This window comes from Conger conger, chromosome 11, assembly GCF_963514075.1.
Source record: "Conger conger chromosome 11, fConCon1.1, whole genome shotgun sequence".
Lineage (NCBI taxonomy): Eukaryota > Metazoa > Chordata > Actinopteri > Anguilliformes > Congridae > Conger > Conger conger.
The window spans coordinates 18,003,433-18,022,473 of record NC_083770.1 but is presented as its reverse complement, the minus strand read 5'-3'; the positions used below and the strand labels follow the sequence as shown (position 1 = coordinate 18,022,473).

The window sequence follows — 19,041 nt, the reverse complement described above, 5'->3', positions numbered from 1 at the left end:
AGCACCCTGCCTTTTTCCCCCTCGCAAAATTTACATTTAACGGGGAAAGTAGAAGACAAAATAACTGGCATAAACAATAGCTGCCTTGACCGTATTTGAACTGTGCACACTGCTGCACACTACAGTTTAGTTTCAAGAAGTAAGTAAGGACTGACTAAGAACACTTTGAGAAGCGATCATATTTGACAGATGTATTGACTTTTTTAAAACACATTTTCCTTCGTTTTTCTCAGAACAGCGATTTGCTCCAGCTTCGGCCGAATTGAGCACGTTCTACTTTCTGAGAAACTGCTGATAGCCCCGAGTTTCACTCCGTCCCAGCGCTTCCTCTTTTGTCTGCGTTTTCTTTATTTTTCTTTCTCTATCTGTCTTCTGTCTGTATTTTCTTTGCAAACCACAAGTAGGGGGGAAATACAATCTTTTTCCAATCATTTGCAATCATAGAACTACATTTCCCATAAACAGTTGAGGCGGGATTTATTTACTGTATTTGGTTCTGTATTAAAATGGAGAAACAGGAAGTAAGCTGGCACTCGGATGAATCTCAGTCCTCTAAGCCTCTAGGCTTAATTGGGGCCAGTGGGGAACATTTAATAATTGCTGTCAGAAGATCAAATTTAATTCTCTTTTTCACACGATTGCTGGAGGGTAGAGTGAAACAAATTGTCATCTGAGATTTAGAAATGAACAAAGCTTTAATTAGGCTGATTAGAATGCTTGAAATGTGAGATGAAGTAATCAGAGGATCATCTAACCATTCCATTTAGTGTTTGGGACCACATGGCATCTCCATTACCCGCCACCTCTCTCTCACACATGTACACACACACACACACACACACACACACATGCATTTACACACACACATGTACACACGCACGCATGCACACACACATATATGCGCATGTACACACACAGTCACACACACTCGCAGTCACACACACACTCACAGGAGAGACATGCTCTTTGGTGCTCAGAATGGCACACTTTGACTCGTGCACACACTCTCACACACACACACTCACAGTCACACACACACACACACACACAGGAGAGACATCCTCTTTATTGCTCAGAATGGCACACTTTGACTCGTCCACACACTCTCACACACACACACACACTCACAGTCACACACACGCACACACACACACACACACTCAGACACACACACACACACACACACTCACAGGAGAGACATCCTCTTTATTGCTCAGAGTGGCACACTTTGACTCGTGCAGACAGACAGGAGGACCTTGGAGAGGGGTGGAGATGAGGCTCCATTGCAGATCGGCGTGGTTGATAAAGACCCACAGCGGCATTCTCGGTTCCAGCACACTCATTTTCCTCCCGCTGCTCGGAAGCGTGTGTGTTTGTGCAGGGCACGCACCTGGTCCGTGTGTGGCTGAGTGCAACGGGGCGATAGTGGGTTAGGTCTTCCCACAAACGCATGATTACCTACATGAAGCTGGGGGGCTGAGATTATCTTTTTATTTGAGTTGAGAGCTAACAGAATGGAAGCCATTCTTTGGAAAGATTCAAGCCATAGTTCCTTGACGTATTTAATACTTACTTTTAAGCTCCTCCCACCTCCCTTTTAGCGTTGGCCTGGCAACCCTCTCTTCCCCGACAGTGTACCTGGCCATCAGTACGTGTCCAGGAGGCTGCACATGGAATAAAGCTCCTTAAGCCTCCACTGCAAAAACCAAAGAATAAGTCAATCTTAAGAAGGTTTTAGTCTTAAATTGAAACTTAAAAGTTACTTAAAAGAAGCTCATATTTTTTTACTTGAGAGCAGGAAAATAAGCTTTTAAGTCTCATTACAGGACTAAAGCACTTGCTAAGGCAGGCATTTTTGCAGGGTGCATTAGCAGGTAACAGCACTTCACATGGGACTGGAGACAGACCCCATTCTGTGGTAGAAAATATTGAAGGTGTGTTGAGAAAACGTGCTCTGTCCATAAGCTACGCATATACATTATAATGTATTACGCTTACCTGGATAAACCAAATGCACACGTACTTCAAAACACCTCAAAGGGGCCATCTTTAAATTCCTGGTCTGTGCAGAAGACTCTTCCTGGGTTTTCTTTCTGCATTGTTTTAGACCTGAGCAAACCACCAGGTGAGAGGAAGGACACAGTGTTGAACACCAAACCGACTGGGCGGGAATTGTACCTACACACACACACACACACACACACACACCCCTCCTTCTCTTCTCTGCAGCTGTGCAGCTGGTCTCTGGAGTTCTTCCCTCTTTTCAGAAAGGGTTGACATAAGGTTTCGTCTCCTTTTGTCCTTGGGAGGGTCTGCGATGGCTAAACGGAAAGACAGATTTCACCTGTCCCCATTTCGGCTCTGATTGATACAGTTGCAGGGTTGCCAGTGCTCCTTTACACTGCCAGCGCGGCAGCTGTGAAGCAGCAGAGTTCTGCACAGCAAGACAGTGTACAGATAAAGTGCATCAATGCACAGACTACTCACCCCTATTTGAAAGAAGGAACATTTGACAGAGTGGCTAGCATGACGCATTTTCTTTCTCAATATACAGCACACACGAGGGCTATATTTCTCAGTACTGGTGATTTTAAATTGTGTAATATCACAGTTATCATTTAAACCGTCACAGTATATCATCTTATATTTAATTATGGAAATACAATTCATTGTGGGGAATATTCCGGCCTAGAACAGTATTTAATGATAATAGTTTATAAATTGTAATTCAGCTGTTTATATGAACTATTTATGATGCAATTCCATTTTCAAATATGTGTATAATGTGTAAATTATTTGTTTTAGATGAAAGGAGCAGATCAAAGCAGAGTGATTCTGGTGGACTGAGTGAAGTGGGGGAGAGGGCGTGGATGTCTAAGATATCTGAATGGTTTTTTTTTTTTAAAGCGGCTGAAAAAAAAAACTATGTGAAAAGTAAGTGAGCCAGTGGTGTTGTTCAGAGTCGTTTAACCAGTGGTGTTGTTCAGAGTCATTTAACCAGTGGTGTTGTTCAGAGTAATTTAACCAGTGGTGTTGTTCAGAGTCATTTAACCAGTGGTGTTGTTCAGAGTCATTTAACCAGTGGTGTTGTTCAGAGTCATTTAACCAGTGGTGTTGTTCAGAGTCATTTAACCAGTGGTGTTGTTCAACCAGTGGTGTTGTTCAGAGTCATTTAACCAGTGGTGTTGTTCAGAGTCATTTAACCAGTGGTGTTGTTCAACCAGTGGTGTTGTTCAGAGTCATTTAACCAGTGGTGTTGTTCAGAGTCATTTAACCAGTGGTGTTGTTCAGAGTCATTTAACCAGTGGTGTTGTTCAGAGTCATTTAACCAATGGTGTTGTTCTGAATCATTTGACCAGTGGTGTTGTTCAGTCCTTTGACCAGTGGTGTTGTTCAGAGTCATTTAACCAGTGGTGTTGTTCAGAGTCATTTAACCAGTGGTGTTGTTCAACCAGTGGTGTTGTTCAGAGTCATTTAACCAGTGGTGTTGTTCTGAGTCATTTGACCAATGGTGTTGTTCAGAGTTATTTGACCAGTGGTGTTGTTCAGAGTCATTTAACCAGTGGTGTTGTTCTGAGTCATTTGACCAGTGGTGTTGTTCAGAGTTATTCGACCAGTGGTGTTGTTCAGAGTCATTTAACCAGTGGTGTTGTTCAGTCATTTAACCAGTGGTGTTGTTTAGAGCCGTTTAACCAGTTTGCAGTTTATCTGCGGAGTGGAGGGGAAGGCATGGCAGTTTAGCCCCTGAAAGAGAGCCTTGTAATGCATAAATAAAAACCCCACATCCCCCCTCCTCTTTAGCGCTTTAATCTAGCATAGCACCTCAAAAGAGCTATTCACAGAACGTAGCCCGGCAGAAATGCACTTCTTCCCTAATTTCACACTTTCAAGCATAAAGCCTTTAGTTTTACTCTGGGAGTGGAAAACATGCGCTCTGATAAAGAATGTTTTGTGCTCTGCAATAGACCCCGGCATTATCTGCTCATCTGAACATTTTCACGATGGGGCCGGTTTGGTCTGCAGCATCATTGGAAAAATCAAAACCGGTCTTTGTGCAATTACTGTTTTTCTTGTTCTTTTGGATTTGGTTTTTAAATGCCTCCAGCGGTGTATCCAGACTTGTGTAGATTCTTGTCGACTGAGTTCGACAGTGTGTGTATCCGGCGAACAGACAGCAGGAGAGCCACAGGCCCAGAGTCAATGTGTCCTTAACGCAGTGTGGCTATAACATCAAATGAGGAATTTCAAAAAGTGCCACGCTTTTTTATTTTATTATTATTTTGGTAAATACGGCACTTCCTCACAAGTTTGGCGGTAGCTGAAATTAGAAAGGGACACTTTAAAAATAAGAACGTAGTGTTGGCCGAAACTGGTTGCTAGGGGTGACAGAAGAGAGGGCGCCGGGCTGGTTTCTCGTGAGGTCTTCTCCGTCACCGACCAGGCGAGCTCCAGAAAAACGGCGGTTTGAGGGCGGTCAGCTGTAACAGCCGCGGGGGACGGCGTTGTTCACCGGGAGGAGGAAGTGCCACAGTTTTGGTTCTCATTTTGCCCTCGCTGGAACAGTCCAGGGAAGGAAGCACCTTAGCACCTTTTATTGTTTGTGGTCTGTGATGTCACCTCCTTCCGCCAGGGCTTTGGCGCATGTTTCCTGTCATTCTGTGTGACTCTGAGAGGGAGGGGGTGGGCGGGGGGGGGGGGTCCATGGGGCCACTTATTGGGACGTCATCAACCCCCCCCCCCCCCCCCAATTTTCCATCTTGGGGTGCAGTCCCCAATTAGTGTCTTAGTAATGGATGATCATCGTAGGATCTGATCAAATTAAAAGGCAGTAGACTATTGGCTGTTGAGGAGAAGCGTCATATTTCCTGTATGTTCATGATTCTTGCTTTGGAAAATGAAGCCAAGAAAAAATATTTTTTGTGTCTGTATTTAGTTCTTTGTACGATTCTGGACTGGGGACAAAAACCACAAAAATGCACACAGATATGGTCACAAACTTACACGGGTACACACACACGTAGGCACAAAGACTTCAGCTCACTGAAACGTGTGCCTGCATACACACACACAAACAGCGTAGGAATTTTTGAGCAGGAAAAAAAAAAACGAAATGCGTTTTGATTCACCGCTTTGTATAACATCTTGAAGCGTCTGCATCAAGTCAAACTCCTCAATCGCACTCCTTTTATTCTGCCGTAGCTGCTTTAGTCAAAACAGACTCGGTGTTCGGGAGGAAACTGTTTGCAAAACGTCACATTCCAGCGTGCGACAAAGATAATTCAGGTTTACATTGCGCCTCCCGTGCTGCGGATGGGTGTTCGGAGTGCAGGAACCGTGCAGATAGCTGCCACGGCGGGGCTCTTAGAAGCAGGCAGGACTAATACTCCAGACTCCTAAGACCCTCTGACTCTGATGAGATAGGACTCAAAGTGAGTCACCTCCTGTTCAGTTAGGCACCGTCCTGTCCTCCCACCAGACCTAGCTCAAATACTTCATTGTTCTTGGATTCAAACGCTTTTATACGCTTAACTGAGCTTGTCTGGTGTATTGGAGCCTATGCAATGCTCTCAAAAATGTGCAAACGCCGCCTTCTGGTCCTCTTGGTTGGCCCAATTGCACCAGGCAAGATCAATCGAGCACAGTAAAGTATTTCAATCCAAAATAATTACGTATTTAATAACTTCCCATATATACATTGCCAGAGGTAAACTGCTGTGCTAACTGACAGCTGCATAAATACAGAGTAAAATGCCCGGTGTTAAGTCCACTCTTACAGAGTACATAATAGTAACAGTGTAGTGCTGCTACAGTAGGACCATATGTACTCTGTTAGAGTTGAATTAACACTGCACTGGTTTGTATTACAAAACTGTATCCATAATCAAATAAGTTCATATAATTTACACGGAAAAGGAAAGAACAAAAAACAATAATTATTTGAAGTCACTCTGGCCCGATGAAAAGCTACGGTTAGCGTTGACATTATGCTCAGATTGATCAGAAACAATATCAAAGATGTTTTGTTTTTTTTCAAGGAAATGGGAGTTTATTTTAAAAGCGTGTGGGTTTATGTAATGTATCACACACCCCCTAAAAGGTTTACTTACGGCGCTGTAATATGTTATTTCAAATCCCTGCACCACACGGTCTACAAGTGTAGAGCACCCTGCATTTCTCAATCGTACATTATTGCCAAATGCGTAGCAGATGTGTTAAGAGAATAAGGATTGGTGCGGTAGTCATCGGCCAGTAAGGGACTCGCAAAAAAAATAAAAAATCACACACTCAACGGTAATAAATCATATTCTGATGCATTAAGGTTGCTCTGTGCAGCGTTTACGCTGAGAGAGAAACGGACCCACAGGAAATAGCATCGTAACACGCAGAAACACAGAGCTCAGGGCGCAGTTGTTGTATTGCGATGGGGAACGAGTTTCTCTCCTATAAACCCGTGTTCTGGTTTGGTGAAAATGAAAATGAAGCTTGGTCTCTGTCTCTCTCCTTCCTGATCTCAGCTCTTTTTTTTTTTTTTACAACTGACGGCTCCTTAAAAAGGAGAATTGAAACAGGGGGACCCAAAACTGTTCTTTAATTTGTTGTGTGTGTCTGCGTGTGTCTACGTGTGTATGTGTACGTGTGTGTGTGTGTGTGTGGGGGGGGGGGGAGTGTTTTATAGTGTAGTTCATAACATTTCAGTACTTTCAGTGTTATATTACAGAAAGAAAAGGATCCTTAATACACACTTGAAGATTGAAAAATTATATTAAATTCATTGGGGGAAAGTTTGTGTACACACGCACGCACACACACACATTTCCTCCCAATGAATTTAATATAAATTTCAATCATTTCTAAATGAATTTCTCATTGAACAAACAGAGAGAAATGAGTCTGGTGGAAGATGATGACACCAAATCAAGCTCTCATTGTGCTGGCGGTCTAATGAGCCCCTCTGTCTCCTCGCTCAGACCTGCGCAGGCTGTGGAGAACCAGTGTTCATGTCTCACCACTCTTTCTCCCGGGCTGTGGGAGATATAAAGGGACTGATTAACAGATGGGAGTGACGTGGTGCCCCCCCAGCTCCCAACACACACACACTCAGACACACACACCCACACTCACACACACACTTACCCATACATGCACAGCCACTCACATAACCACACCCGCACACGCACACACACTTACCCACATACCCACACATGCCCAGCCACACACATACCCACACCCACACACATACATACACACACCCACACACTTATCCTCATACCCACACACGCACACACACTTACCCACATACCCACACACACACACCCACACACGCACACACACTTACCCACATACCCACACATACCCAGCCACACACATACCCACACCCACACACATACACACACACACCCACACACGCACACACACTTACCCACATACCCACACATGCCCAGCCACACACATACCCACACCCACACACATACACACACACACACCCACACACTTACCCACATACCCACACACACAAACCCACACACGGACACACACTTACCCACATACCCACACATACCCAGCCACACACATACCCACACCCACCTGCACAGGCATACATACCCACACACACACACATATCCACACACACATCCATACTCACACACACATACCCACACACATACACCCATACCCCCACACACACGCATACATACACACACACAAACATCCAAGAGACGTTCCAACTCCAGTTAAAGCTCCTCTCTGCCTGCTCCTCCTTCCACCACACTCATTTGAGAGAGGTGTGTCGAAGCCCTCCTCACCTAAAATTCTCTTCCCTTATTCCTTGTTTTCCACCCCCCCCCCATTCTCTCTTCCCCTCCCGTGTGCTTTGGCTGTGGATTAGCGAATTGGCTTAATGCTTTTGAGAAAGCTTGTTAGGCTCTGGCATGTGCCGGGATTTCAGCTTTCCCACTTGCGCTCGTGTATGGACTAAGTGTTGATAACACTTTTGCGAAGGGAATAAAAATGGAAAATAAAAAAATAAACAAACAACTTTTCTCACATTTTTTGGGTACCGCTATTATGTAAATGCAGAAACGTTTTGCCTAAAATTGTGCTCCAGCGCGCGTCACCCTGCTCGTAGATAGCACTAAAATGGCCAGTGCTCTGCTTTAAACCGGACCGCTTGGTGGGCACCCATAGAGCGGGTTGGAAGCAGTTTGGCCTGGAGTTTAGCATCTTTGTGGTAGAACGATCATACGCGTCCGCCTAAGTAGCACTTCACCTCGGTAGCACGGGGCAGGCGCCAAATCCGGGATTAAACGTTCAGGACATCGGATTACTATTATGTAAGGTCTTGTAGGAGTTTGTTGACATTAGGAGCAGCCGGGAGGCAGAAGTGACTTTGATGAGAGGGGGTGGGGGGGCTCTAGCTTCTAGCTGCACCGCTGTCTCTCCACCGTAGGTAGCCCTCAGGCTTCTCACTCAATATATTACTGCTAATACATCGAGGACCAAACCCAGTGGTGGCGGTTAATATGATTTTGTGTGTTGGCGTAGGCTGCATTAATCGGACTGCAGAGCACTTTGCGCGGTAGTAGCCTAGTGGCTGCAGTCCAAAGGATTGCCAATTCACATTAGAAATTGTACTGTAAATCCGCTCCATATCACGCCAAAATATAATGGAATAACTTAATTTGTATGCCGGTTGCTTTGCAAACAAAACGTAGCATACATCTGTACATGGGGCATTTTATTTTAACAGGTTCCTTTTAAAAGTGCAGTTCTAGAAAGCTGTGTATTTTTGCAGTGCAATAATGGTATGCTAGTATGCGCTGAAAAACATATGATCAATACATGCACCCTATAATACATTTATTGATCATATACATATGGTAATTTGTATATACTAAAGTCAGATCCGCTAATTTAGAGGCTTTTTGATTTTCTTTGTGATAACTAGCTGTATGATTAATGCCAAAACCAACCCCCCTCTCGCTTGCTGCGCTGCTATGACATCTTCATTTGCATTTTGACTTATCTCTGCGCTGTCTTATGCACTCCCTAGGGTATATACTCACTTCAACAGCGTGGTCAAAACCCATTGGGTGAAAAAAACATCCCTCTTACAGTCTTCATTTTTTCCAGTTATATCGTCGAACAAATATGAAATTCATGAATAAATTACTATTGTTTTAAAGGAAGACGCAGCTCATCCGCTGAGAACACGCCAAACTTCCTTCAGCCTCACAATACCAATAGTTTAAACCGTGGCGGGGGAAATTGCCCACTTTTCTAAAGGTATTGAAAGGTGAAAGGTCTACCACAATGATTCAGCGCTTTACTTCACCATGCAGACGATGAGGAAGAAAAAGAGCTTGCGCAGTATCATATAAACACATCAATGTTTCTGGCACGTGTTGTTTTCTTACAGAAAAAAAAAACTTCAGGCAAAGGCATTGACAGCTTTCGAGCATGAAACAGAGCTTAAATAACGGAAGACTCATTTGCATAACGAGGGACGTTATCACCTCTGCTGTCACACAAACCTAACAACAGCTATGTTTTCTCTGAGATGTATCAGCTGCCCTACTTATAACGCGCAGGTTCAAGAAGAGGTGCACCGAATCTCCAGATTTGCACCGTCTTTTGCGCGGTTGTTGATTTTGTCACAAGCAGTTGGGAAGACGTGTCGATGTGTACATGAAGCAGTCGCTTCGGTTATCCAATCCGCAAACAGTGGCCAATCTAGACCTGAACCTAATTTATCTAAAAAAATAAAATAAATAAAAAGTCTGACTATGCTATGCTATGTATTGGTAAAAATGACAAGGAGAATACCACATATGTTATGTCTCTTGATTCCACCCATTTAGTTCATTTTAAGAATGGGTTTTCAGTAGTAAATCCACTTTGGGTTCACTGTCGTCCTTGTCTGTCTAACTGGGAAATGCTAAAGGAAGTGTAGATTTGAAGACAGGAATGTTCCGGAGCTTCTGTTCTCTTCTAGTGATTAAGGGGCATTTGCTCAGCGTTCTGACTGAAGGAGATGTAGCAGCAAGGAGGTGATTAGAGTGTTTAAGTTGCTAGTGCTTCCAAACACTGTCAAATTCACTGTAAACTAGGGGAGCGCTTGACAGTCTTGTCTCCCCTTGTAGTCTACAATAAAATACAACAACAGATTTGCATGATATTGACAAGGAAAAAAAAATCCCACCACACTTTCACACAAAAAAGTTGACATTCTTTCTCTTTGTTTGCTGTCTCCTGTGGCTGTTTGAATGTTTTATTTATTTATTTCAGAATCCTGAGCTGACTTAATGTTGTTTCTCTCTCTGTGTCTCGTTGTCTCTCTCTCTCTCTGGTTTTTTTAGGAGTGGATGCTGGTATCTGTGAATTGAGAGGAGCACGTGTGTAGAAAGGACAGGAAGACTGATTTGAGGATACTCAGAGAGAAGAAAGGAAGCACAAAGAATTTTGGGGAGAGGAAAAAAGAGAAGACGGGGAAGATGGGGAGGAAAAAGATTCAGATCACGCGGATAATGGACGAACGCAACAGACAGGTAGGCAAGCGTGTTCTTACACGTACCCCAGTGTGTGTGTGTGTGCAGGGGGGGGTGCTTATAGGTACCCCAGTGTGTGTGTGTGTGGGGGGGTGTACTTATAGGTACCCCAGTGTGTGTGTGTGTGTGGGGGGGTGTACTTATAGGTACCCCAGTGTGTGTGTGTGTGTGTGTGTGTGTGTGTGTGTGTGGGTGTACTTATATGTACCCCAGTGTGTGTGTGTGTGTGTGTGGGGGTGTACTTATAGGTACCCCAGTGTGTGTGTGTGTGTGGGGGTGTACTTATAGGTACCCCAGTTTGTGTCTGTGTGTGTCTGTGTGTGTGTGTGTGGGGGGTTATTATAGGTACCCTTGTGTATGTGTCTGTGTCTGTGTTTGTGTGTATGTTGGGGGATGGTACTTATAGGTACCCCTGTGTGTGTGTGTGTGTGTGTGGGTGTGTGCATGTGAGTGGTGGGGGGGGTAATCTCCTGGTGAAATCCGCTCCCTCTGTGCTGTGTGTGTGGCGGTAGGGATCGACCTCGTGGCTATGGACCAGCGGAAAAGTACAGCCAAACAGACTCACGTTCACTAGCGTTCGGCCTCAGGAGTGTATCTGGGGACTGGGGATATTTTGGGTCTCTGGTTTTTCGCTATTTTCGGGACTGAATTTTCTCTCGACCAAAAACAACTTCCCACATTTCTACGAGAGCACCAGCACTTAGGTGTGAACCATTTTTGTTTATCAAATGCTTGACATCGTTTTGCACCTTTGGCGAGGGGGGGAAACAATGCCAACCGCAGGCACTCGTTCAGCATGTAGAAATGACTTTTTTTTTTATCAAGGTGTTCATCAGAAACACTTACTTGACGTGAGCTAAGCAGTATTGCGTCTATCCCAGAGCATAAAAATACCCCGAGTGAGAGATAATGGGAAGAAAGGTGAGGTTGAACCTGCAGTAGGGCTCCAGTTTGAAAGCAGCAACAGGAGAGGAGACACGTTTGCAAGCCGTAAAAAACACAAAATCAATGGCCTCCCTCTCGTCGGCTGAGACCGGAGACCTCTGCTTCCTGTTGTTCGAGGCGGATCCATGCACAGACACTCCTGGCTGGAAGCCTTCTGTAAAAGCTGTGGTCAGAACGGCATTTGACCCCAATATCTGTGTCTTGCCAATGAAAACGGAACACAATGGCTAATACGTAATAAGCCACTGTTCATGTAATTATTTAATTCTTTAAAAGTAAAAGAGCACTTCTTGGCCTCGCGCACTGTACAAAAAAGTATGTGGTTGTAGAAGATGCGTATCTTAAAATAGCAAGTTAATCAATAGCACATTTAACCACCGAGCTAGGTCTCCCTTACCCACAGTGACTGCAGAAGTTATTTTCTATTGCTTGAACTCAGCCGGTTTTTGGATCACGTAGGCCGAAACCTTGCAGCCTTCGCGAACGGTTTGTCTCTCTCTAACGACGAGACGGGAAAGCAGCGGGCGCGGAATGAAAACAGAAAGCCGGAGGGAAAGCGCCGTTTGAAACGGAGCGTATTGACGGCCCGCAGTCCAGTAACGCCAGCGCTTTTACTGTAAATGCAGGGCGTCTCGCACGGGGTCGGGGATCCTGCGGCCGGCAGGGAGACGAGGGGAGATCGCTCTGAGAGATGGGTGTGTCAGGCACCGCAGAGCACGGCGGATAAAAGGATTAGACGTTTATACAGACAGGATGGGAGTCCATATGGGTATCTGCGGCCGGTCTCTGAAAGGGGGTGTGGTCTTGTTCTGCTTATGTATGTAAAATGTATTTATTTATATATATTTGCAGACCTTTATAGTTTCGTTATTTCCTATTTAGTATGTTTAACCATGATAGCCCTCCAGCTCAGTCTGGATAATGATCGTAATGATGTCTGCCAAAAACTATACCTCATAAAATACGTTTGATTTGAAAACATTTATATTATTTCATAATATCATATATACATTTTTTTATATTTTGACAAAATACAAAGAATTAGAAAATTTTACTCAGATAGATGACAGAGACAGTAAATATCGCTGTAGAAAATGCTAAATTTAGTTTAAAAGGGAATATAAATAAGCCTGCTGTTTATTAGAGTGTCAGCCAGTTAACTACCACTGCAGTGCCAGACCAGAAAGTTATAAGTCAATGAGGTCAAAACCACCGTGTTTATTTTTAATTGGTTTACAGAATATAACCAGAATATGGGCTGAATCACTTACCTGTACTCTGAATATAGTAGGGCACAGGGAAGCCCTTCAGCCAGTTTATCTTATTTAACAAACATGCTTTAAGAGAGAAACCTTCTCTCACCAACACTAACGCTATTTATATTTTACAGTCATTCTAAAAAGTTATGAATATACTTTGTAAATGGGGGGAATTATTCAAAGAAGAATGTGATTATCATTTGGGCATTTTAAACCTGAAAATATGTCAGAAAAAATCACAGGTCTAGGCAGTTGGGAATTACCTTGCGTTACAAATTCCTCTTTTTTTTTGTCCATGCAGTCAGAGTATATCTGGGTTAAAGTTAAGTAAATGTGTACAGAAAAGAAGAAACTAATGTGGAACTTGAGTCAGGTTTTTCTTTGGTTTGGGGAGTGCTATCGGGTTGCAGTGTGAAGATCCTGTCAAATGTTATCAGCCCATTTGCGGTCGCACCACAGCGACGTCTCCACCTCCTGCTCCGGGAGATTAAAGATGGGAACAGGAAGGAGAGCCGGTGGAAATCGATGCCGGAGCGCCAGCTCTCGCTTACCGCGTGGCTGGGATTGCCGGGGAATGTCATCTCCACCAGGCCCGCCGAGAAAAAAGTTCACCTCGCCGTCTTTCTGTGAGAGGAACCACGCGTTCCCGTCCTCCGCACCGCCTCTCCTCCCAGGCTCATCGCTTAAAGGTTGTCAGGGGAAAAAATACATTAACTATGCTGCGTTCATGGCAGTGAAAATGTTTTATTTTAGATGTATGACTCCAAACACACGCTTATCATGTACACATTTGGTTAGCAGGGCAGCTGATGCTGAATTGTTTGTTTGTGTATCAGTTTGCTATGAAGAAAACTTCCAAAATTTGACTGAATATACTGATTTTAATATCACGTCAAGTTCCGACAGAGCAGGTGGCCTTTTAATAAAGGACCTTTCATACTGGGTGTCCAAACCAAACTCTTTAACTGAGCTTCATTTATTTATTCTTATGAGAAACACCTTAGATGCCCTTTAAAGGGAGCAGTACCGCTAGCAATCCTGTTAGCCTAATTGCTCATAAAAGGAGTACATTGCTACGATAAGTAGTCAGATAAGGAACTGTAGAGAATACCATGGCCTCATAGAGGCTGATGTAATTTTTCGTTATTTTCCTTGAAACAGTGTTCGGGTTTTTTAATAATTTCGCTTCCTGTTTTAAGAGACCTTTCCTCGGCAAAACAAAAACAATCACCTCAGGATGTTGAAAGTGTCACATTTTGTCAAAAGGTCTATATGTGAAATTCTGAAATTCTGAAGACTTTCAGCCTCATTCACAAATATTTTTAATCAGTCTTTTTTCGTTATGCGAGTTATATATTGTAGTATCTTAATACGGAAAAAGTTCATGCTAAAATCATTATGGTTAAACCTAATAAAATAATTGTAAAATAAAAATAATAATTCCATTCAATTCCAACAGTTTTTTTTTTTTAATTCGATATCATGAACTGCAGTCATTCTGACATGACATGGAATTGTTTCAGTGTTTTAAAAATGTAAGACTGGGTGGAATTGTGATGAATAAAAAAGCAAGCCGTCCTCATGTAGTACTGCAAAGAGACGAGAAGCGCACCAGCGAATGCCGCAGAAATGTTTGCATGTGTCACACATCTGACATTTCTGTTCTTTTTGTTTTCCGATAGTGTCGCATCCGTGCTGGCATTATGCGTACAGACAGATGTGTCTCTGTACTGTATGTTCCCATCATGCACCTGGGAATGTTTCAGAATTGCGACGGATGTTTCTGGGATTCGTCGTTCTCCCTTATGGAGGTGTCAGAAGAGGTCAGAGAGTCCTCAGGCTGGGCCCCGGGTGGTACCCGTGGCGTTTTAACGAGGTTCTCCGCCTCCACAGGGCGAGGCTTTGTTAGTGCCTGTTTCCTTGGCCTCATTCGTTCTAGACTTTTCTCTCCGTTTTCAGAGGACAGGGCTGCTGTCGTGACCACGAGCGTGACCAGGAGCCCGCACTTGCAGCCAGGGCTGCAGATATGAATTCAACGCCCCCCCCCCCCCACTGTGTATTTTGTAAGAAAATTCAAAATAGTTACAGCCCATATCCTGGGCCTGGGACAAAGTGCCCGCCCCTCCCCCCCCCCATCTGTAGCTCTTGCACCCTCAGAGCCGGGTGCTAGAGGGGGAGTCCTCTTGTGCGCTGTGATACAACGGTTAACGGGAAGGGGAAGGAAGGTCTTGGGGGTCCTCTGCGTGGTGGAACAGTATGGCCTCGGGAAAAAGCCTGTGGATAAAGCCCTCATATCAGAGACACGCTTTTATCAGCTGCGGCTGTTTGTCACTCTGCCCGTGCGCAGATCCCTCAGCTCTTTCTCTTCCTGGCTTCACTGTGAGGTGATGGCATCCATAGGCCGAGGCCAGGCCTCCCTGGTCCTGGGTGATCTCGGACGATGCCCTGTTTTGTTAGGTCTCCCTGGTCCTGGGTGATCTGGGACGATCCCCTGCCTTGTTAGCGCTCCCTGGTCCTGGGCGATCTCGGTCCTGGCTGAGCTGACCTCCCTGGTGTTGAACGGCTGCCCAGAACACACACAGAGCAGCAGTGTGGCCACTCTGGAGCGCTTCCTCACAGCCACTCAAACACTCTCACAGCACATCACATGAAAGGGGCCCTGTGCTATAAACGCATTAGCCACAGCCTGGGTGATCGCACACGCACACGGACACACTCACACGCACACTCACACATCTACACACACACACACGCACACACTCACACATCTACACACACATGTACATGCTCACACACACACACAAACATACACACACACACGCTAACACATCTACACACACACACACGCACACACTCACACATCTACACACACACACACGCACACACTCACATACACACACACATGTACATGCTCACACACACACACACACAAACATACACACACACACGCTAACACATCTACACACACACACACACGCTCACACATCTACACACATACACACACACACGTACATGCTCTCACACACACACATGCTCACACACATACATGCATACACAGTCAAACATACTCATACCACACGCCCGCACTCACCCACACACAGACACACAACTGCTCATATATTTTCACACCATCACACTCACATGCTCACACACACAGATAGGCACAGACATGCGCGGACATACTCAGAAATATACAGTACACACATGCACATATATGCACGCATACACACACACACACACGAAAGCTCTCACAGACATACACACTTAATGTGTGAACAGAAATAATTCACAGCTCAGTCCACTGTGGTCCTCTCCCCTGTCGCAAACTGCCTGTAAGGCGGCTATCTTGGGTTGTGGGCAACCGGGTCTGGCAGCAGACCTGCGATACAGCACCACAACACATCTGCTGGTGTGACAGGGTGGAGGGAGGCAGCGCCGTGTGGTGGTGGGGGGTGCTACAGGAAATAGTAAAGGGGCTCCACTGACCCTCTGTCCCCCCCCCCACACACACACACACCCTAAACTGGGGCTTTTAGAGAACATTCACCTTTATTTCAGATGGGCTTGTGGTGGAGAGGGAGAAGGAGAAGAGAGAAAGTGGGAGAGGGAGAAAGAAAGGGAGAGAAGGAGAGAGAGATAGAGAGAGAGAGAAGGAGAGAGAGAGAGAGAAGGAGAGAGAGATAGAGAGAGAGAGAGAGAGAGAGAGATAGAGAGAGAGAGAGCTAGAGAGAGATAGAGATAGAGAGAGGAGAGAGAGAGATAGAGAGAGAGAGAAGGAGAGAGAGATAGAGAGAGAGAGAGAGAGAGAGAGAAGGAGAGATAGATAGAGAGAGAGAGAGAGAAGGAGAGAGAGATAGAGAGAGAGAGAGAGAGAGAGAGAGAGAGAGAGAGCGGGTGGGGCCTTTCACGCCACACTGTGACGGCAGTGCCTCCAATCAACAGCACGAGAGTGAAGAAACAGTTCAAGTTAAATTAACAGCAGGAAAATAATGAGGCCCTCTGGGTATTTTATCACTCTTTTCACTCTCCCTTCTTTCCCACCTCCTTCGCGATCGTTACCTCTCCGAACGGCGCTCACCCGCGCTCCCGCTCCAGAAACAGCCGCGGAACATTCCAGTTTACCTCCACGCCAGCTCTCTTTCGCTTACACACGTTCCTTCCCCGCCTGGTTTTTCAAAAGTATAAACCCTCTTTTCTTTTTTCTTTTTTTTTACTGTAGAACACTATTGATTTTATTTTTGTTGCTATTTTTTTACATCTCTTTATGTAAGTTGACCGTCGTACCCTCCTGCATTTCCGCGGATGTATATTTCATCTCGATGCGGTAGAAAAGGAGAAGGAGTGAAGTGTTTCAGGGGGCATCGGCTGGCGTAGGCTAACATCCACGTTTTCAGTTGCGAAGCTTGACACTTTAACTTAAAACAGGAACCAGCCAGGCAGTCAATATGTGATCCTTCATGAGCACATATTTGAGTTACGATAGTTTTCTGCCTTATGTATCGACTTGTAGATCTCGAATTTGCGTGCTTATTTTGAATAATGCAGTTAGATAGTCGATTAAAGATTAAAAGATGGGGCTCTAGTTTCTCTTGCAGCCAGTTGAACATTTTTTAAGTTGGTATCGTGTGTTCTGTGAACCAGGACAGTTCATAAGGATGAAGCGCTGCTGGGCATTCAGGATTTTGGGGAGTGAGGAGGGAATTGGGGGGGGGGGGGGGGGATGGAGGTCGGAGTAGAGGGAAAAGAAATAAGGGAGGGCTTTGGCGGAAAAATCAGAAGATCTGCAGAGTGCACCGAGGAAATAAAGGCAAACAAAGACCCTGTTGTCATTGCATCTCAATTAATTAGCTGGCCCAGTGAGAAGTTCAGACCCAGTTCTTGTACGACTCTTTGCCTGAGTCGATCTCCTCCCAGTGCTGGTGCCCCTGTGGCCTGTAACAATGGGACAGTGTTCATGCAGACGCACGCACGGGGCGGAGGGGATAAATGGCCGCTTGTCATCCCCCTTTCTCTCGGGACCCCCCTGTCCAGGAGGGGGGGCGGGGGGTGGGGGGGGGCAGGAGGTGGGAATCAGAAGCAGAAGTGAAGGCTTTGTGAAGAGGAAGCAGTTTGGGCTCTTCCTGTTATGAGAGGAAATGCATACAAATGTGCTTCCTGACCTCGTGCATGCCAGGGAATGGAGTTGTTGTTGACCTCCCCCCCTCTCTCTCTCTCTCTCTCTCTCTCTCTATCTCTCTCTCTCTCGCACACACACATACACACACACACACAAATGCATGCACACTCTCTCGCGCACGCACATGCATACACACTCTCACGCGCACACGCGCACACACACGCTCCCTCACACACGCACCCTCACTCACACTCTAACACACACACACTCTCTTTCTCTCACACACACATGCGTGTAGACACACACTCTCTCTCTCTCTCACCTATGGAGGTACAGTCAGGGTTGGGGAAGGCCTCTTGGTAAACATGTTTATCCTGGGACTCTCTTACATCACAGGCCGAGTGAGAGGGAACGCCGTGGGGAACCGGGGAGGGGCTGCCCCCTCTCTGAGCGCGCTCCCTTCCGGTAAAAAAACACGAACAAATAACAAAACAGAAGGCAGCGTACGGGATCAAACTGGGTTTATTTAATTAACCGCACGCGCCGCCAGTGAAATGAACACACTCCAGCCTTTCCGCCTTCCAAAAGGGCCGTCTCAGGTTCCCACTGCTCCGGGATGGGCTCTTTGGTTTGTGGTCGCCAAAAAAGCAAGAAGATAAAGTTCTGGTTTTTTGCCGCATTTTCGCATGAAAATCGCCCATTGTGGTTGAGGTGATATATTTTTCAGTTGTTAGCAAGACCGTGCACACTTTCCTGTGGTGCTATCGACGCAGTCCGAAACACAGTCAAGAAACAGGCGCCTATGGAAGCGAAAGTGCCACATAATGACTTGCTTGTACATAATAAGGCCTGATAATTATAGTACTTAATCGTCAGCTAAAACGCTATAGCGATTTTCACATTGAGAGCATTAGTTCATAATTGACCAATCAGCCTCAGAGCTAATGTCTTTGTTTTGATTGGTGGTTTGCTATTGGTTGGTGGGCGATTTAAGTGGACAGGAAGTCGGATAGCTCAGGTGACAGGAGCAAAGTGGTTTAGAGGCCTCATTCAACCATTCACTTTTGACCACTATGGATTACTGTAGTGAGTCTAATACTGGACAATGTACTGTTGTCCTGTATTGTCATTTGTAATCACTGATCATGCTTCGATTAATATATCAGTGGGTTTGTGG

At 45.3% G+C, this 19,041-nt stretch overlaps 1 protein-coding gene across 15 annotated transcripts in view; it reads left to right on the top strand.

Moving 5' to 3' along the window:
* Window positions 1-19,041, top strand: part of mef2cb (myocyte enhancer factor 2cb) — an 84,774-nt gene that overhangs the window by 27,575 nt on the left and 38,158 nt on the right. For all 15 annotated transcript variants that reach the window (XM_061260149.1, XM_061260144.1, XM_061260142.1 and 12 more), the window contains one exon: window positions 10,356-10,544. In XM_061260149.1, coding sequence (XP_061116133.1) covers window positions 10,491-10,544 — 54 coding nt within the window. In that variant the 5' untranslated portion in view covers window positions 10,356-10,490. The remainder of the gene's footprint in view (window positions 1-10,355; window positions 10,545-19,041) is intronic.